General features: G+C 44.3%; 1 protein-coding gene across 1 annotated transcript; it reads right to left on the bottom strand.

Moving 5' to 3' along the window:
* Positions 1–14,785: 14,785 nt before the first annotated feature.
* On the bottom strand, positions 14,786–18,096 carry HOXA13 (homeobox A13). The gene is made up of 2 exons (XM_081164003.1): positions 17,350–18,096; positions 14,786–15,711 (listed from the first exon to the last, which is right to left on the bottom strand). The coding sequence occupies exons 1-2, from the start codon at positions 18,056–18,058 to the stop codon at positions 15,467–15,469; spliced, it is 954 nt and encodes a 317-aa protein (XP_081020129.1). The 5' UTR covers positions 18,059–18,096; the 3' UTR covers positions 14,786–15,466.
* Between the last annotated feature and the right edge of the window lie 3,688 nt (positions 18,097–21,784).

The raw sequence follows: 21,784 nt of genomic DNA, 5'->3' as shown, positions 1-21,784 counted from the left end.
TCGATTTAACTGTACAAAGCTGCAAATATCAATAATATCTAGTAATTACTTTGTAGCGGAGTAAACTAATTTATTAACATTAATGTTTATATGCCTTTTACCTCGCTCTTTCTCTGGCTCCCTATTTTCTTTTCTCTCCCCCCCCCCCTCTTCTTTTTCTTCTTTTTTTACAAGGGTTACCAATCACAAATCAAACGCTTTGGACATATCCCTTTAATGAACTCTTTATTTTGGATCGCTGGAATAACTTTTATGGGCCTTCAACGGTTGTGAGCTGAACTTGAAATTATTAATTAATCTCCCTCCTTGTCGCATTTGCCAAGAGAGTGGATGGAAATAAGAGATAAGCGTGTCATCAAAGGGCTAGTTACAGATTGCTTGGGTCTGTGTGGGACTATAAAACTGTTTTATTTCTTTTCTTTTAGGGGGGGGAGGTAAGGTGCAGAAATATGCAACACTGATGCTTGCCAAATTGGCCTTAACGACAGCCTTTTGATTTTATTTTCCCTCCGTCCCGAATAAAACAAGGTACCTGAGAATTGTATCTAGCTTACATTTGTACCATATATACATATGGTAGAAAATACATAATGAAGATCCCCTGCCCCAGGACCCAAACCATATATATTTATGAAAAGATTGCTTGATTCCTTTCCCTTCCAACTGGACAAGAGTGGGTTTCTGAAGGCTCCCCCCTTTTCCTCCCCAGTGATAACAAAGGCGCCACCATTGCCCAGACTCGCTCCGCCTCTCCTGCCTTAGCAAACAACTTTCTTGCACTTGTATGGAGGGTGGGGGGCGGGTGGCTTTTACAGGCTCTCATTGAACCCGGCGCGTCTAGGAGAACCGAAAACAGTTCTAGACTGGCCTGGGGTTTTATGGCACTTTTGGCAGTCAACTTCAGCTTGTCTCTGAGCGGACATGCCAGATCCGACCGACTGAAAGCCAGGAGACAGACAACCACCTACACGGATTTTCCCCCCCTCCCCGCCTCGCTGGTTTCAATAAGTCTGCTGCAGCCTTAGGTGAAAAGGGGGCAGGTTTGGAAGCCCAAGGTTTGTTGTTCGGAAGGACTCCAGGTCCTTTGGGTGACCGAGAGTCTTGCATGTTCAAATCCTTTCAGACAAAGGGGAAATTAAGATGGGGCGGCGAGGAGGATATAGGATGAAGGAAGCCTGTCCAGTTGTCTGCACCTTCAGCCATCTCCTGTCTGGCTTGGGATATTAGTGATGGGTTTTCGTTTTTCGGAAATGAATTAGATACTCGGAGATTTGGGGGCAGTTGCATTTTTGTGCAAAGGAAGAGGTGGCGGTGTGTGTGGTGGAGGAGGGGTGGGGGGGACACACTATGCATTGACTCCTGGCAACCGCTTACATTTGTGAAGCCATTAAAGGCTATTATGCAAAGGGACAAGACTTAAGGGTGCCGCTAGTCTCAGAATTAGTAGGCACCCAAGGCACACTTATCTCTGCTTTATTTGCTGCTAAGTGATAGGCCGCTAATGTGTGCCTCCAACTCCTCCAAATGGGCCCTCAGTTATGGTGAGCCTGCTGTTAAGGTGGCTATTTTAGGGGCTTAGTTGTTTGCTCTCCTTTTTTAAAAAAAGGCCCCCCTTGAATGCAATATCCGCGACTTCCTCTGCTGACATTCGGAGTAGGAGGAGGGAAAAGGAGCTGAGGATCATCCCCTGAGCCTGCGCCATCCCCACAATTCACCTTGTGCGAAAGCCACGTAGATACCACGGAGGTGTTTAGTTTGGGGTTAGAAACCGAGGGTCTCAATTTAAGGATTTAAGGATTCAGTGCACGTAAGTGGGGGAAATAGGAAAACACTTGCCTCCACTAAACGAGGAAGAACGGTTTCCATTCCGGAAGATTATAGGCTTTCTCTTCGTCCTTGTAACGAGCACAAGAAGAAAGATTCGAAATGCTCCCTTTGTTCTCTAAAGACCTCGCTTTATTATATGTTAAATGCCTCTTCGCTTTCTTACCTATAAATTGTCTAGTATGCTTATATGCCAGGCGCCCGACGCTCAGATGTATACGATATTATAGAGAACGGTTGCTTCTTTATGGGTATATATTTGGCAGATGTTTGTGAAAATTCGCTTATCACGTCTTTTTCTTAGTGTATAATGTGTTTTGCCATTGGGCCCATGCTGCAGAATTTTATTTTATTTTCAACTTCAGTTCAGATGTACGGCGGTACACGTCGCTGAACTTAAATGGGGTTTAGGTCTGTGGGATTTGTCATGTTACTGTGGGTATATGCCCTCTATTAGCTAGGTAGATTGCATATGGCACCTAAATGGACAATCAGGGGAGATGTTGGTGTGGGGTTGTCGATGCTGGTTTTTAATTTTCCATTACTTAAAACACAAGCAGCTATGTAAACGAAGTTTCATTGCTGTAAAACCATTTATAAACTATGCTTGTAAATGTATTCTGTCCCATTGGCCAATATTTTCCCTCTTGCTGTTCTTCTTAAATGCACACTTGCTGTTATAGAAATGGCCCAGAAATACATAAATAAATTCACAGGGCATGAACCAGATAAAATTAAGCATTTTCATTCTCCCTTATTTCAATGGTGAGAGATTTTCTCCTGTTCTCTGCCACTCAACTCACTGGGGTTTAGAATCACTTGTACACTGGATCATGTCCCTGGAAGCAATTATTAGGAATATTGAAAAGAAATATATGTTTAAAACAGTAGCTTCGGTTGTATTTCCCTAACAGTGAATGGATATTAACAAAATACAGATTGTGGAGTAAGGTGCTGGTTTTTCTTGCAATTTGCCCTAGAGATACTGGTGTCAGTATTTACTTTAAAAATTAAAGCAAATAAATGCATTTGAAAATGTATTTCTGTTGTCTGATGAGATGGCGCTAACTGATTCCGACCCTATACATATTTGATTAGAAATAAAGTATGGGCCCGATCCTATCTAAAACTGGAAGTGTTTCTTTGACATCGGAAACCATGGCTAGGTTAAAGTTAAGGGTTTTTAGTTGCCATTAGTTTAAGCAAGAAAGATAGACTTTCCTGATTAAGATTATTAGACACCCCAACCCGCCTGTTACTTTCCCTATCTTAAACTGCCTTTGCTTCCAAGCAAGCCCCATCGCTTTCCACGAAATCTGCTTCCAAGTAAGTACCCTTGGAGCTATGAACAGTGTTACATGTGCTTTCAAGATACGAAAATACCGCTTACAGACGGCAGTCGTAGATGTGAATTTTCTGTATGCCTTTCGTCCACCTCAGTGCAGCGTTTGTTTCATTATAGCACTCAGCAACAGCTTCTGTGATAGACAGGGCGACTGTACTGTACACTCCATAGCGTTGCATAAGCGTTTGCAAATAAAACTGAGGTATTACTTTAGATGTTGCAGTCGGTGTTTCTGTAACCGACTGGCCGGAGAAGGAGCCACATATTCATGCTCTTGTGCTTTGCGTGTGCATTCTGGCGTGTACATTTATTTGACCACTCTCCTTTCCCCACTAAATGAAAATATGGGCAGTACACACAATTACAGGATTCACAAGTCTTCTTTTGAGTCCCAATACATAAAGCGTCCAGATGCAAGGTTCTCAAGGTGTTTAGAGCAACTAACTTGGTTTGAGAAGAAAAAGCAGGAGCGGGAGAGGTGGAAAGGTCTGCATGTTCCTTAATGGACAAAACACACCCGGTTCATATCCGCGAAATCCCTAACAAATCAGCCATTGCAGAACGTAATAAGCATCAGCCGGTTAAACCACAGCACTGGAATTTATATTTCTAGCATTTTTTCCTTCAAGGTTGCCTCTGGATCTGCCCCAGCAGATCTGCTGCTTCAAGAGAGTAAAACACACGGACACCGCTCTTGTAAATTTCAAATACATAATACCCTCTGACATCCTAATGAGAAGTCCAGCCACGGATTCTGAACCTGGTGGTTTTTCCTAAAGACCGTGAGGTCAATGTCTGGTCTGCAAAGGAGACCATTCCCGTTTATAAACAACCAAAACAACCGCAGGACAACATTTCAAGTTTGACATATTTAGACGTATTGTCACAGGTGATGCCTTGAACTTGACCTTAAGTTTGTTAATCAACAAAATCCACGAAAATAAAACATTTTAATGCAATGATCGTGCTCTGTTTCATTATTTACTTAATGGATGAAAAACCGTTCAATTTCTTTCATTTCTCTATTCCCAACATTGAAAATTTATTTCTTGTTCAAGACTGTATATTTGAGCAAACATTTTTTTATTTCATTATACCTGTTGTACCTTCAGTGATTTCACTAATATTGTTCTTTGCATACAGAAAAGTAATTTGATAAAGGGTTATTATTTGAATCACCTGTTAGGTACAATAAGTACAATAACATATATGCTTTTTTAACTCCCCACATGGGAGGTAAAATATATGCTTTTAAACAACTGTAGAATTAGTACGACCTGTTATAACAACATTTTGTTCCAATAAGAAAACGTTTATTATTTTCCCTAAATCACCAAGCGACGACACAAAGCTTCTCATTATTCTGTGCTGCAAACTCACTGTAAAAGCCATTCTTGATAATCGCCATATTCACCTAACATACAACATTTCTCGTCTCCAGAGTTTCTCAGAAGCTTCAGAATACGAACTTCAGATTTTTGAAGGCCTTCAAACAAACAAATTGCCTGCGTTTTTGCAATGCTACTCTGCAATACTGGACAAAAATGCAAACCACGGACCATTTAAGCTGTAGTAGAAAGGAATAAGACAACTGTATTCTCATTGGGCCTCGTCGTCCCGCAATCCTAGGAGCTTTGACTTGAGACTAAGGTTCCATTCATCTCACTGTAACTTAATTCTGGGTAAACGTGGTTAAGATAGAACTGAATATCATTTTCGCACCACGCTGATTAAATATACATTCGCTGCTCACCGAATACTATTATTATAGGAAGGGGCAGAAGGAAGGAACATTTATTTCCCGAAGAACCAAAGCAAAGCTGCGTGACTGCGAATATTTAGTATGGCCGTCAGGTCCATTTCTGCACCATTTGCATCGTCTTCACCAGAAAGGAGCATGAACATACTGATAACCAGGTTTAAAATATGGATTCGGGGAATGGGAAGGAATCTTAACCCCACTGCGGGGTGGGGTGGGGGTTGTAGAATACGCTTTTCCCACGGGCGTCAAGCAAGGATGATAGGGAATGGAGGGGTCTATTGAGGTGGGGGCTCTTCTCCCGCTCTGGCCCCGCCTATGCTCTTCTGCATCGTTTGCATCAAGACTGCCTCAGTAATGCCCCGAAAAATAATAATAGCCAGAATAAACTCGTTCGAATGAGCTGCAGGGCCGGAGAAAATAGTTATAGCCCTTTAGCTGCATTGAGGTTGAACTGTATCTGTATCTATCTACACGCGCACACAATTACTTTGGTATTATTTGCATCAATAATGAGAGAGTGGGCGGGAATAACAACAAGCAGAATAAATAGGTTAACAATAAGAGCGAGTATTAATTGCTCTGTAGTGCCCTGGGTTTGAATCGGATTGATAATCCTGTCTTTGCATCAGCAACGAGCGGAAAAATAGCAGCCAGGAGAAATTGGCTAAAAATACACACGGAGGGGCAGCGCCCTCATCTAACATTTCCTCATCCCCGTCCCTATCTCCACACAGCTGTCCACCCTAGTGGGTCTCCTTGTTGCGGTAAACCTTGTTTATATTTAGTCACACGCAAACCATTAACTATAGACCAGGGGAAAAACCAAGGCGTCTTCGATTGCCATCCATATCTCCCCTGAGGCATCCCTCGCCAAAGTCCAGGGTCGGATAAAAAAGGCTTTTAAACCACGAGGTACCCCCACGAGGATATTTCTGATGTTCCAAATACTCAAAATGGAAGGCGGCTTAAGCAGAACTATAGAAAGCGGGGCTGTTCCCTGTTGTGCCCAGGAATGCTGTCCCAAAGATAAATAATTGTAATAAAAGCTGTATTAATAAATTCAGGCACACATTGCGAAAGCTTCCTATTTGACGGCAAATAGATTTTGGGGCGGCGTGGGGAGAGGGAGGTGGGATTTCCTGAAATTGCACCTCGAATTGTGGCGTGAATAAAATTGTAGGCGAATTGCAGGAAAGAGGGAATGTTGCTTCCCTCTTTCCAGATAATAAACACTTCGTTATGCCATAAATGGTTTTTTGGGGTGGTGGTGGTAAGGAGGGGGGCGGTTAGTAAAAAGAAATATGTTGGTGCTTTTTCAAATATTATCTATATCTAATCTATATTCATCGATAGACAGATAGATATGAAACGTCAAAGCAGAGGGGTGGTGAAGAAATAACGGCTTTGGGGTGAAGGTGTGGGAATAATACTGCAATACATCCCACAAAAGGAAAGACAGAAACTCATAGAAAGACAATTTAGACGACACCGATCGCAGCCACGCATTCAGCAGCGGCACCAGAGATTTTATGAATACATACATATTCATATTCGCATGGCATTGTCACGGGCGTGGAGATTATCAGAATAATCTTACCCCATTCTCCAAGATCCAGTCTACCGGCGCAAAACATCAAAGAAGAACTGTACAAGCAGGTTTCGGATCTCGCCTCTCAAGCTCCAGATCCACTCGGATGTTAAGGGAGGGGGGAGGCCGGGAGAGCCGGAATGCTAATAAAGCTGGATTGAGGCCGGCTGATCTAGACCCCCTCCGGGTTTTGAATCATCCGACGATCGGGAAGCAGAGCCCTTAAGGTTAGTCTGCTTCTCCTCGTTACGAACTTGAGCCAGAACATGCGCCCAAAATCTCACGTTGACTTCTCCTCCTCTCAAATCCCGCTGCTTAAAGTTCCGATGGAGAGGATCAGGCCAACGAAAGTGAGGGAACGAGACTCAAGGGCGGTGGAATCCCATACGTGTCCTCCCCCCACTAGTCCCACCAGAGGGAAAGTCCAAAGGTTTTTGATGGCGGGACACCCTGACGTTCCCTCCCCAATTCACCATGGGTCACCGTACAGTAATGACCGTGGTTTGTGCGTTGTAGGACTTGACCTTTACTACGTCGAAGAGGGGCTTTTTCTTTCACTCTGCATGAGGAGATGAGGGAGGGAGGGAGGGAGGGAGGGAGGGAGGGAGGGAGGGAGGGAGGGAGGGAGAGGGGGCGGAGGAAAAGATGCGCTCTTCGGGGATCTTTAATCGGAAATCAGAAGCAAGAGCGGCAAAAGCCACTGGCTTTTTCCTGCACGCCATATTTGGTCTATTTCGCCAGCGAAAACCAGCCAAGACCGTTTCCTCCCCGGAGCTTGGAGTTTAAGAATTAAACGTATGCAACGCAGGAATGGGTGTGTGTGTGTGTGTGTGTGTGTGTGTGTGTGTGTGTGTGTGTGTGTGGAAATATCCAGGAAAGACTTCTGCTTCGCTACAAAACTAAAACGAAACGAAATCTATCCTCGTCAATAGATTAGAAACATCCACTTTCATTATTGACGCGCCTTTCCCCTTCCTCCCCCCGCCCCCACCTATCATAAAACAACCAGTGGGGTCTTTGGGAGGGAAGGAAGGAGGGAGAGAATCCAGGAGCAAAGTGTGTGTGTGTGTGCGTGCGCAGGCGAGGGGAGGGTGTTAAAGAGATAGCGACACAATTTATCTCGGACCTTCACAGATCGCTCGAGCTCCATTCAAATCTGCGGGACAATCTTTCAGTACCGCAGAATGAGCGGCTGGAAACTATTATCCACGATTCTGCTTTTCCCCTGTGGCTAAGAGGCTCTCCCCCTCCTCGCACTGCTCAGGAAGCCCGTGTTTTCCATTTGTCCGGATCCAACAGACTAGGTCTCTTTAGGTCTTCCTCACGTTAAAAAAATAGTTACTCGTCTCCATTTGCAGAGGGATTTAGATACTGAAACGTATTTCAGTTAACACACACTGATGCCTTTTAAAAAACCAAATATTTTAAAACACCCACTGACATTTAACTTTCATTTACAGTTGGGCCCTAAAATAGTTGCCCGATATATATATATTTCTAGAAATCTAAGTCTTTTCCTGGATAGCACAAGCTATTTATATCCCAATCATTGCAATCCGAAGCACTAAGCGCTTGGTGTTTTGAAACGGAAGTATGTTCGAGGGGAGAAATGGCCTAAGTTATAGACTCGCAGTATTACTTTAATTCTGATTAGGAAACACACTGCTGTCAAATTTTATTTCCTGTTGAGAAAAACACACTTGTTGCTGCCAGCAGTTTGAGAGGTTAGAATGCGGATTATATTCTGGAGTCCTATATATATTCCTTCTACTTTAGGTGATTATGTAGGAGCTTGCAGTTGAACGTGATGCACCTCTAAGTTTCCCAGGATTGGCACCATCTGAGTTTACAGTTAATCTTACTTCGCCGTTCCCTACCGCCATTAAAAGTCAGTATGCATAAACGCTAATCGTTTCCCCACATTACTGTATTTCCTAGTTAGGGACAAAGTTTAATACCCAAGGTGGTTAGGAATGTTTCCGTTTTAGAGGAAGAAGAAAAGGGGTGGGTAGGTGTGGAGCGCAGTATATACTCACAGACACACACCCCATGCAAAACGCAGGGAAGGGAAGTTTCTTAAACCTAGATTGGTGAGCTAAACCCGTTTGCTTTGAGAAGTAACGGAGATTTTCTTATTGAAATTAATACAAAAACCATCCTGGTGTTTCTATGGCAGAATGAAGCAGGACAAGTGGAAGGGTCCACGTTAGCGCCAGGCTCTTTGGAAAGGCACGAATGCTGCGTGGGAACTCGCCGCGAACTCAAGGCAGGCATTCGTAGTGGCGGACGCATTTCATTAGTGATAGATGTTCTTATAAAGCAGATATTACGCATATATTTCAGAACGAAGGCGGCAGATGGGGAGAGGGGGGGAAATGTGACCCAACAGCAATTTGTAACCTGGAAATATATGTGCCAACAGTTTAGGGGTAAATGAAGGCCATAAATAACAGGCACCACACCCTACCGGAACATCTAGGCATTCCTATTACTGAAGCAAAAGAGAATGAATGAGGGGATTTAATGGATGCAAAACCAATAAGAAAATGGAAGTTCATTCTTCAAGCACAGTTTATCAAGCGGCCTGGTCTCTCCAATCTTGATACAATATAATAGGACATTGCATCTCAGGCTGAAATCGTACCTACGCTAAGTGTTAGCTCCGTTGAACGCAGTGGGGTTTACTTCCGAGTAGACACATACATTTATAAATAAGCGTGTTGCGGGTCTCATCGTAATCCAGTATACGATCATAGATTGTGAGGCCAAGGCAGAGCAAGGTGGGATTGTTATTGGGCTTGAGGTGGACCCAGTCCACTGAACCTACAGTAGCAGGATTTAGCCCCATTTCCCACCTAAGGCTGAGATCCTAAAAATCAGTGACCGGGGAGTCATATCTCTCGCAACCATTTGGAATTACTCCCAAGTCAATGTTTTTAGAGGCACGGTGTAAATCTGAGTAGGTCTAAGCAGCCTGTTTAAATGGGCGGTGGATTTGTGCAAAATGAACCATTTCCCCTTGGCCTGAATTTCATGGTATGTCTGAGAAATCGCTGGAGATTATACACATCAGAATATGATTTCCTTAACAAATACGCGCGTGAAATGTTAAGTTGAAGCACTAATAAAATCTAGCCCTGAAATCGGAAGCTTCTTGAGCTACGTATTTTAATCAAGCGAGAAACCGGGGGAAGTTCATGGAAGAATACCAGAATCCGAAATATTTCATATGGAAACTAAGCACGTTTGGAATAACAGAATTTGCTCCTTAACAAACAATTTTAGGATCGGGGGTGTAAATCTACTAATATCCCATATATGCGTTTTAGGAGGCTCAGAATTTAAACTATAATGCGGCTAGTTATCGAGGAACTTAAATTTCGAAATTCAGGGTCCGCATCCGAAGGGTTCTGATTTGTTATCGTGACCTTTTGTAGAGAATTCACCATGCACCGCACAGCCTGCGTCCGATTTTATTCCCCTGCATTTCTCAGGGATGAGGTTGACAATGACTGCAGCCGAGAAGAGGAGAAAATATCACATGGGCTGCGTTTCCTTTTTAAAAAAGTCATTTTGCGAGGTGAGGGAGAAAAGGAAAACAAACCCTCTTTATTTGTCCATGGCTGAATTTCCAGGGTGTCGCAGACTCGCAGTCGAACTGAGAAAACGTGATGACCAGAGACCAGCTGGCTGACTGAGCTTCTTACGCATTTTACTTCCCATGGAGGCATATTGCAATGGCTTCCCAACGGGCCCAGGAACGCACAAGCCTTCTTGGGATTGTTAGTTGGGGCGCGGGAGGGAAGAACAATACTCCGTTGGATACAAATACCCTTTTGGCCACGCAATTGCTCATGCTGCAGCTACTACTACTTCTACTACTACTGCCACCACCATTCCCAATATTATTGCAACATTCGTCTATATTTAGAATTAAGGCCGAAGGAGTCCTGGTTTGGGACTAGAAATGTACACGGATATCTTAAAAAATAATTTAAAAAATAACACAGTCTGCAATTAGCAGGAATGTTGTGCTTTCAAAACAGGAGAACTCATTTTCAGTCTGCACTCGTCTTAGTTAATCAGATGAGATTTCACACGGAGTAGATGTAAAAAGAGGTTTTTGTCTCACTCCATCCCTCTTGCTGATATTTTTAAGAAAACTGAAGTTACCTCTGTGTGTAGGTGCCAACCTACAATGGGAATGTTTAGAGTATACGATGGCTCCTGCCTGGGTGCAGAATTGGAAGGATTTTTACTGTTGTTGTTGCTTCATTTATATATATATATCGCTCTGTGTGTATATCACATTAAAGAGCATTGCATTTATTGGTTTAACGTGCATGTGTAAACTTTAAAAGCAAAGTGCCAAAGTATGTAGCAGATGGATTCTCAACTCAGTTATCTCCAACGAGTTCGTGTAGCAGTCCCACTGAACTCCTACGGATTAAATCTGGGTTCCTTGTCTTGATTTGGAAGACGATATTGGTTATATAATTGTTAAGAATGTTCTCAGAAGTGCACGACTGCACCTCTTGAGTATATCCACAGGCACAGATTTATGCATATTTTGGCATTTTCGTTCCATACAATGCACATATATTCCCATACCTGAAATAAGTGTTTTGAATAATAGTTTACGCATTTCCATACATGATATACAAGCTGCATTAACAAAAGATGCTCACATTGGTTTGCGTATTACAGAATGCACGGGATCCACCTGTAATCCAAGCATACGTTAGCATACATTTATGTGCCACTAAATGCCATACACTCACACGCCAAATTACACACGTGTAAACTAATAATATGTGCCATCATGCTCTCCAATTAATTGTCTAGTCACATTTTTTGGTGAGGCTTTAATCACTATTTTTAATTATTGGAACGTCCGGGAACTTATTTGAAAACACTCAGAATTGTACCTAACGCCACAGCCTATACAATAAATAGTAAAGAGTGAGGTCAGTAGGGAAAGCAACTTGGAAACTAGGGTCCAGAATTTAAGAGAGGTAACTGGGCGATATTGTATTATCCAACCCAATCTGTGCCCTCAGTGTCCTCGGGCAGTGGTAGATCATCTGAACTCCTACATTGGGATTCTTTCCAAGAGGATAAGGACAGTGGGGCGCCTAGCCCCGCGAAGGTCAGGGAGTTTGACCACAGACTTAAAGGGAAGCCAAAATCCCTATTCGCATTGTTCAAGGAAGATGAGTTCTGACGTGCAGCGGGCAAGCTGAGACTGAGGCGCACTTTCCAAGGTCTCAGCTCTTAACATGCAATTAGTATGCAGGAAACAAGTAGCGAATTACTTTCCCAGCAGCGCCGCAAAGTTCGGAACTCTTGCCCTTTCCTTATCCTGGATAGTTCCAGGTGTGGAGAGCCCGTCAAGGCGTCTAGGATCCATCGCTAAAGTCACCCAGAAGCCCCCTAAGTCCTCACTAACGCCAAATAAACACTCTCTGTAAAAACAAAAAATGCTCTGTATGTTTCTAAACATTAGGAAACATTCTAGTTGCTGTTTTGAAAATGCCCTTCCACAGAACTAAAACATCAGTTTATTTATACTTGCATCCCCCTTATTCTCAGCTTAAAGATAGCCGGTAAGATCTCTGTTGTCTGAGAGTTTTAGCTCCGTCCGTCTTCAAAGTAATGCAGTGAACTTGGACCTCATTGGGAAGGAAAGGACCAACCAATCTGAGCATCTCAGTCTCAGTAGCTTGAGAACTGAGGTGGCAGGAGGCCTTAAGAAAAGATTTTTGGAGAGGCTCATTATTGGATTGCCAGGCATTTCTGCCAGATACATTAAAATAGCCTTTCAATTCAATTCATTCATTCATTCATTCATTCTATATTTCACCGAGCAAAAAAAAAAAAAAAGAGCCGACAATAAAATCCTTCAAACAGTTCCTTTTTCTAGAAGATCATTTCGCGTTCTGAAATACTACCTGAAGGTATTAACAATTTATACTGTATTAAGAAGACCACTTTACTGGGTTATTGGCCGTGCTCAGTTGTCCCATTAAAATTAAGGGCCATGAATAACTTAGGCACATTAATTTCAATGGATTTACTCTTAGTAAAACTTATTGGGTACCACCCACTGTCCCAGAGAGTCACTTCAAATAGCTAAAAAAAATGAAAGAAAGAAAAGGTCATGTGACATCTTAAAGACTAATATATTTATTGTGACTTGAGCCTTGGAGGACCCCCTGAAGACGAGCAAAAGTGAAATATACATTGGTAGTTATGTAATCTCCTACAGGACGTGTATGCGTATGTGTATATGTGCGCACATATGCGAACATACGCGCATGGGTGTACATGCACACATGAGCGTAGCCAATAAAATTCAATAAAAATACATAGCAAACTAAGGTTCTGGCCCCCCACAAAGGACTCCCCCCTAACAAAAGGCCTGCCCTCCCTATCAAAAATACGCCCAAGCATGCACACACATTTTCCCCTGCCTATCACAGAAAGAGAGTCCTTCTTTGTAGCACGTTAAAGGCGAACAGATTTATGGCGGCATACATATGCACACTCGTGCACATCCATATATCTCGACTGGTGGCGGAGAGATAGACCTACGAGTCCTGACGTTTCTGAAAAGATCGAAGACGTAGCCAATACCTCAGGGTCGCCTGTGATAAGTTACGATCAGTAGACAAAGTATTAGCGTTTATTTATGATGTCTTTATATATGTAGGGAGCCGCCCAGAGTGGCTGCAGCAACCCAGTCAGATGGGCGGGGTACAAATAATAAATTATTATTATTATTATTCGCCTTAAAAGTTGCCTGACCGCTCTAATTAGGGTGGCGAACAGGCAGCAAAGAGCTCTTGGAGATATAGATATATAAACAAAATACAAGGCGCTCTCAGGAGCCAACGCCCAGTCAAGGAAGAAGCGTCTTAATATGTACTGGTCTCCGAGACAAGCCCAAGAGACCGGGATGTGAAATGAGCCGCCCGGTGTGTTTTCCTGCATCCTGACTAGTTCGGCTGACGCCCGCCTGGTGAAGCAGGCGCCAGGTGACAGGCCTCGCTGGGTTTCCATCCTTAGCAGCAGTGCCGACAAAGCCGAAGTGGAAACACGAGGTGGCGCCCTTCATCTACTAATCCAGAAGAAGGCTATTCATGAGCTGTCAAAAGTCAAGGTCACAAATTGTCTTTTCTCCACCCCACCCCCCATCAAGGTCAAGGTTTAAGGCCTTCCTAGTCCTGTCATTTCAACAAATACCAAAACCTCTCTCTCTCTCCTTGCTCCCCCCCACCCCCCAAAAAACTCTTAACCGGTCCTGCCAATAAACCTTAAATATGACACTCTTGCATTTGTGGTCTCTAACAACTGTTTTTCATTCTGGAAGGGGTGCTCCGGCTCAACGTTTATATCTCCCCCCCCCCTTCAGAATACCTGACTCTTTAACCTTACTGAAACATTTATAGTTTAGTTATCACGCATTCGCTTTCTGGGCTAGGTAATTTACGGGGAAAATATGGACCATATCAGCAATTTAGGAGAAAACATTAGGCCTACAGGATAAGTACATTCGTCCTGAAATTCACGTATCAGAGGGAGCGAAATAAAGGAGGGTTTAAGCAGGCTTTATTACAGTGACTATTTTTTATTAACAGTATTAACACTAGTATCTATCTACAGCTCTTAGATTTTCATTTTCAGTAAAAATATAAAAAAACAAAAAACAAACCAAGGGTGCACCAATACATTTTCACAGTGTGCTGATTAAAAAAAAAATATTTACAAGATAGCCTCTCCTTGTGAAGGGGGGGGGGGATAATAATGTGCTGGTTGAAGTTGCAGACTGATTTGTTTCAAGGGGTGAAAGTGCTGTAAAATGAATTCCTATACTTACTAATGCAGCCTGATAACTGAAAACGAAGAAGGAAAAATGTCTACTTGCTCATAGTTCAAACTATAGAATATAGAAATCAAGATATCTCTGGGAAGCAAAATATATTTTCATTATCAGGTCCTTTAAGATTGTTTCTCTTAGAAAGGGATTTCTGTTACATCACAATTATAACTCTCATGTCTCTGTTTCTCCCCAAGTTTGGAAAACAGTCATTTATGGGATTTACACCATTTGTTACTTGATTAATGTCGCTGATACTGAAAAGCTATAGAGTCCCTTTACAAATCTCTGGAGTATTCTATTATCACTGAGTTTAGGGATCAAGAAATGAGCGATTGGAAAGTAAATCAATTTTCTTTTTGGTAAGGTTCCCCTTTTTACACCCGGTAGTTTAGACTGGTTTTAATTTCTTTTCAAGGTTCATCCTTCGCAGAGTTTCCTTCATTACTGCTGTCTTTGGTACTTAGTACCTTCCTCCAGAAAGAAAATAAAACAGAAAACACAAAAGGCATTGCTTTAACATACAGTAATTGTACAACCCCACCCACCCCCGTGTTTACCTGAGCAACCATTCAAACATGCTTTTGGGAAGCAACGCAAGAAATTGGATCGCAAAGTGTGTGCGTGTGTGCGCGCGTGTGTTTTTTTTTAAAAGGCATCTTTCAGATTACAGTCCTAAATAGTGTCCTACAACAGTCACAGTAATACTTACACGCTTTTCTCGACAAAATGTTTATCTTTCTTAACTGAAATATTTCTGGATTGGGCATTTGGGTTCTCAGACTCAGTCACTGAAATATCCTCTTCTGGATTTCGGGAGCACTGACAAGTCTTAAAGCATTTCTCAAGAACCCATACTTTCTCTCTCTCTTTCTCGCTCTCTCCAAAAGCCATAATTCCAAAGAGACAGAGAGTTCTGGTGAAAGAAGAGGTTCATTGTCTTTTCTTATTTTCTTATTACTTATTATTTACTTATTATTATTATTATTATAATCTGGACCAAAAAAATATAGAGAAAGAGAGTTGGTTTTTTAGGCCTCTGGGGCAGCTGCGCTTTCATTTAATCCGTTAACTCGTCGTCTTCAATTTGTTGATGACTTTTTTTTCTTTCACCCTTCTGTTTTGGAACCAGATTGTGACCTGCCTCTCTGAGAGGTTCGTGGTGGCCGATATCCTTCTGCGCTTGTCCTTGGTAATGAATTTATTTGTAGCATATTCCCTTTCCAGTTCCTTTAACTGAACTTTGGTGTAAGGCACTCTCTTCTTTCGCCCACGCCGGTAGGAGTTGGCATCCGAAGGGTGCGAAACCACGTCTAAAATAATAATAATAATAATAAAAGAAAAAAATCAAAACAGGAAGGCGGGCATTAGCATTATTACGACCATCAACTGATATCAGTTTATTACTCTTCACCATCCCTTCACGCAGTGACAAGCTAAAATGGACTGTAATCAACAGGCCTGCCTGGGCTCCTAAGTCATCACCCAGAAATGCGGGCTTTGCTTTTCTGCTGCTAGCAAGCGCTTCGCTGCAAGCTCTTTTCCCTGTGTCACCAAAAGACTGTAGGAAAATTATACGCAGTTATAATAACCGATGAAGCGTGCGAGCTGAAGCCTCGGTGGAAAATTCTTGTTAACCGGGAAGACTTAATGCCCCTTGGCAGACTGGTTCAAGCCGATTCGCTCCTCGGAAATAAATATATAAACAAACAAATCGTGCATATGTTCTAGAATCTAGATCCAGCAGAGCTGAGGTACCCGAAACTTAGTTCTGGTACCGCTGAAGAAGGGGAGGGGGAGCGGAGAAGCGGAGACTGATGGTCGAAATAATTTGGAAGCAGAGCAGTCAGAACGAGTAACAATCTCCTGACTTGAAGCTAGACAGCTACTAGTACAGTATTGCAGCTTCTAGTACTTTCTGGTGCAGTAGCAATATACACACACACACATATATATTGCTAAAGCCACTGATCGTAGAGGAATAATCTGACTAAGGGAGTTCATGCTTCACCAGGAAGGCTTTATGTTAATCAGAAGGCTAGTAATTGAGCAAGTAAAAAACAACAACACTCTAAGTTTTATTATATAGCCCAAACCGAGGAACTAAACTGGGTGGTAGCGGCGTAAGAAATGGCAACAGTGGTACTAAGGAAGAGGGGACTTAATCATCATAATCAAATTACTTATGAGAGGCTTGATCTAACGAGTATTGGGAGAGTATGAATAAGAGGACAAACGCTACAATATTATAAGTATTATTATAATTTCTGCTAGTTGGGTTGGTGATGTTGCAAAAGAGGTAAATATTAATATACCAGTAAACCAGACATCTTCCCTATTTTGGCTGGATAGACGGAGAAAGAAGCAGGAACGCGCTTGGTGAGAGAGATGATCGCGAAGCAACAATCGGATCTTTCATGCATTACTCGCAAGTAAACCCTACTGTTTTCTATAGATTCAAACACACGCACTCTCTTCCCTGTGAAAGTTAATAACAAATGGCTCATATATAGGTAACCACGTTGTAGAAGGTAAGAGACTGGCATTAAACACAACTCTCACTTCTACCACGATGATTGGTGGGACAGCCAAGTAAATCGCTAGTCTTCTCAGAGCAAGGGGCTGACCCTGCTGTGAGCGAAATAACCAAGAGGGCACTATGAGAAGTACGGATAGGTGCGGAGCCATCCTGGGCGCGTTTGCTCGGACAGAAACCCTCCTGAGCTGAAGGGGACTCACTCCCAGATCAGTGTGGATTTGCAGCCTAACTGGGGCGCATTCTGTCTCTGTCTCTTAAGGGAAGCGACCATATTGTTGCTAATAAGTGAGGGATGATGGTGGAGGCTTAGGAGGAGAACGGGCGTTGTTAATTCTACTGGGGCAAGGCAGACAGTGAGGCACTAAGTAAGCATACTCCGGAGTAGGAAAGAAGGGTCATGCAGGTGCATTACCCGGGAGAGTGGATTTCCAGAGGTGGGGCGGCTGGTTCTGTTCCTTGGGGCAGTAGACCTGCCCATTCCAGCCATTGGTGATAGCCCAGGGCTGGTAGCCTTCCATGGGCAGCATCGAGTCGTGCCTGGGCTCCCCGGGGCCTCCGATGGTGGGCACCACGGGCATATCCAAGTAGCCCGGCACCGGCTGGTAGGGTCCGGCGGCGTAGCCCTGGTAGAAGGCGAATTCCTTGGCCCGGGAGGTGAAGTCCTCTCCGGCGGCGCCTACCGACGTGTCCATGTACTTGTCGGCGAAGGAGGCGGCGGGCTGCGCGCACGACTTGAGCGCGGCGTTGTGGTGGCTCATGCGGCACGGGAAGTAGCCGCTGCCGAAGTAGCCGTAGGGCAGCGCGGGCGGCCCCGACGAACTCTGCACGGCGGCCGAGCAGGGGCTGCACTGCTTGACAGATGCCCCGGGCTCAGCCATGCCCGCGGCGGCGGGCGCCTCGCTCGACGTGTAGGCGGCGGCGCTGCCCGGGGCGGCGAGCGAGGCTGGGTGAGCCATCAGGTTCCGGCACTGGTTGGCCGCGGCGAAGTTGGTGCCTGCGGCCGCCGCCGCTGCCGCGTGGAAACCGGCTTCCATGTTCTTGTTGATCTCCTCCAGGCTGTTGTCGTAGAGGAACATGACGGGCTCGATCCAGCGGGGATGGAGGAGCACGGAGGCTGTCATAGCCCGATCCGCATTGAGACTAGTGGCTCTTTTTTAAAAGCCCCAAAGACTGAAAAAAGAGATACTAAATCTCCCAGACTTGACCAAGGCTGACGCGCCAGTGTCGCGCCACGACGGCGCTCATTGGACCGCCCTCCCCCACGTGATATGCAAAGCAGCTGATAAACATCTGAGGAATAAAGGGCAGATAATTAAATAATGGCCTAATCGCGCCACGGCTTGGAATGTCAGCGGCGGACGGCACTCGCCCGCGCGCGCGGCCGCCCCTTCCACTCACGACTTTGCGTGGCGAGGGAGGCGCCAACGCGGGTGCAAAGGAAGAGCAGGTATTTCGCCTCCCTCCCCACCCCCCGCTCTGCAAAGTGTGGATTTCTTCCCTCTCCCCCTCCCCCTCCACTCCCTCTAGCACATTGCCTCTAGGAAATTATTTCAACAGGCTCTCACTCCACGGTCTTAATGTCAAAGCCTTCTGACTTTCTGTATTTTTCTTGCTCATCAACTGGTGGTTGGTGGTGTGTGTGTGTGTGTGGTTTTTTTTGGTTTTGGTTTTTCCTGGAGAACGTCCCGCCCTCCCCTCCCCCTCACTAGACTTAAACTCGTATTTTCTCGTGTCATAGGACTGCAAACTGCTTGTACCATTACGAGGTCAAAACACCTCTTTCTAAAACCACAACGCCTGTCAACGCCGGGTATTTCACATCTTCTCCTGACCAGTCCAGACACACACACACACACACACACACACACACACACACACACATATGTGCATTTTGAATGATATCACTCCTCCTTTGGAGAAATACATCTGAAAAAGAGGGGCAGAATCCAGAACGTAGGCAGCAGATTTGCCACGGCAGGGTGTGGAAGAGAAAGAGTTAAGCAGACCTCAGAAATGAATCAGCCCTCCCTGTATTATTTGTTATTGCAACAATAAAACGCGCAGCCTACAATTTTTTGCTTGAATCATCCCCGACCATAAAAATATTGCGTGGGATTATTTATTGTAAAAGAGTGACCATAGGGACTCCCCCCTTATCATCGTTAATAGCAAACCCTTTGCACCGAAACGCTCTGCGTAAGCACATGCACCAACACGGAAAGCCACTATGTCAATAAAAGGGCACTTCCTTGGAGTATTTTCTATTAATTAATTGTTAATTAATAAATTAATAAATTAATAATTTATTGTTATTATCATTGGCACATACTCTATAACGAGTATATGTTATGCAGACACGACTGCTTAAGGATTTATATGCATTCTGCAAAACGCAAGTACTGTAGAAGTTAATTCATGGTAGTATAATCACGCGAGAGAGTGGGGATTTGAGACTTACTGACCTCCGACCGCAATGAAGGGAGTAAACTTGTCTTTGTAAACAAAAGCAAAAACAAAACAAAACAAAACAAAACAAAAAACCCACCACACCCAAACCTCTGTCTGCTTGTTTGATGCACGCTTGACAGGTATTTATGAACTATTGTGCGAGCGGCTGGGGCTTGCAACATTGTTTTCGCTGCAGTGCTACAAGGATGGAATTCTAAATCGTGCATTGTTTGGAGAGACTCCCAGTCCCTTGTATGTAGGAAGGAACAGATCTGTCAGTTCGCCTGCCCGTCCCCCAGTCTGCCCTGCCCTGGCCCTTTTCGCTGAGAATGGCATGCGACAGAGGGGACTCTTGTCACCGGACAATATTTCAGCGAATTCTCTTAATTGTAACCAATAAAGGGCTCCTTTCCTCTCCAGCCTCAGCCTCCTTCTCCTCTTGGATGGTCTTTTCCGCATTCCTCCTCATGGCCAAAGGCAAATATTTATTCCTGGCATATTTTCATATCCCCACCCCCCACCCCACCACCCCGCTTTCCGGGCTTCAGCCGTTAGAAAAAATGTGGCCTTCGAAATCTTTCCATTATTTGGCAGGGAGGGGAGGGGGGGAGAGCTTCCCTTCGCCTTCCCTTTCCTTTTGGGGAATCTCATTCTTTCAAAACGCCTTGCAGCGGAGCCAAAACACAGCACACTCAGCCTTCCCCAACTCATTCAATTCATTAACCTACTCCAGCAAAAGGCTAACAGGGCAGCGCTCTTTTGGGGAGGGAGGGGAGACACGACTAGAGGCCAAGGTCAAGTTGAAAGCGGCAACCTAGCCAATGCCAGGATGGTCATTCAGAGCCGGAGGAGTCTTGTCTGATTTGCTACAAAGAAGAAGAAGAGGGGGGCAGCCAATTACTCCTTTCCAAACCCCCCCAAGTGTGTGTCCTTTTCGGCCTTTCTGTCTGTCACTTTCCAGACAAACCCTTCCCTCTTCTGGTTACGGAGAACTTGTGTGAAACTGTGCCTCTGTGAGGGTGAAGCACGATGCAAAACAAACAAGCAAACAAGCAAATAAATCAAAAGATGTACCAATAGAGGTGGGGATGCTATATGCTGTTCGTTTGTTTCCTAGCTTGGCTTTGACCAGTTCTGATGATAAAAAAACAAAAACACAGGGTGTGTGTGAGAGAGAGAAAGATGAGGCTATATTTAAATCATTGCTATGGCTCCCAAGAAAGGCCGAGTTTTGCTGGACACTGATCAGAACAGAAGCATCTTCAAACTCAGCCTGACCTGCTGCGCGGATGAAAGAATGAGCATTTCTAGGGGCGTCTCCATTTGTCTGGTTCAGAAATGGATTTCTGAGGAATAAAAACATGGGGCGGTTATCGCCGTCGGTCCAATGCACAGTTTTTTGCTTCTCCGGTCATTGGGATCAAGAGAAGCGTCCAAAGAGTTCAGCTGGAGGTCCACACTGAAAGCCAACAGATAGGTGCTAGAGAAAGAAGCATGCACAGAAAAGCGAGGTTGGATGCGGATGTTGCTTTTTGCATGGTCTAAAAACTACCTGGCGACGAGCCGAGCAAGCAGGAAAACCGTAGGGCTTGACCATGAATATTAGATGAGTGCGTATAATGCGGGCAAAATCTGTTCTCTACTGGACGAGGTTAAAATAAAATAATATAAAAAATGTGAAACCTCTTTGCTTTCCTAAATGCAAATAGAGCGACTGGTCTAGGTAGCCAGAATGAAGCTATTATTGGTTTGACGTGTGTTTGTACGTTTTAAACTGACCTGTTCACTTCAGAGGTCGTGTATTCGCTTGTGAGTAGCAAAAGGGACAAGAGTTCATGTAAAAACTCTTGCAGAATCCCGCCATCCCGCTTTTGTTGATTTGTCTGTGACAACCCCAAGAAAGATCCGCCATAGCAGACGGACCCACACCTATGGCGTGTGGGTCCTCTCCGCTTTTGCGGTGTGTATATAGGTGTGTATAGGATTGCGGACACCAAGGATAATAGAAAGTTTGGGTGCTCTGTTCTCTGATGATGGGTTTTCCTTCCGCAGGAGACAGAAACCCAAACCGTACTCCCTTCCTAGTAGGCGGGATTCTTCCACTCCTGTGGAATGCTTAATCAAAATTACGAGATGGTCGCGACATCGCCCTCAATCTGCGGCCTAACGGATTATTCCATATAACTGCTAATGACGACGGTCTTCCAAGATCGCGCATGAAGTAGGAGCGACCCTTCCAATTGTACTGAGAACTGCGGCCTTTTAAATCATGAATTTGGACTCCATTCTTTGACCGGACCAGAAATTCAGCTGAACACAATGGAAATTGGCCGCTGAATGACGCTTGAGAGGCATTGAGCTCACAGAACGATATCTGGTGGAAGAAGAGAGCGGCACTT

Source organism: Podarcis bocagei (genome assembly GCF_964188305.1).
Source record: "Podarcis bocagei genome assembly, chromosome: 12".
NCBI classification, from domain to species: domain Eukaryota; kingdom Metazoa; phylum Chordata; class Lepidosauria; order Squamata; family Lacertidae; genus Podarcis; species Podarcis bocagei.
Note: the sequence above shows the minus strand (reverse complement) of the source record. Positions and strands in the feature narration are given on the sequence as shown.

What these genes read in the sequence shown, in the direction of transcription:
- HOXA13 (XM_081164003.1), bottom strand. Translation starts at nt 18,058, where the DNA reads ATGACAGCCTCCGTGCTCCTCCATCCCCGCTGGATCGAGCCCGTCATG. An exon ending in CTGGAAATCCACTCTCCCGG is followed by an intron (nt 15,712 to 17,349) that starts GTAATGCACCTG and finishes TTATTATTTTAG; the next exon opens with ACGTGGTTTCGCACCCTTCG.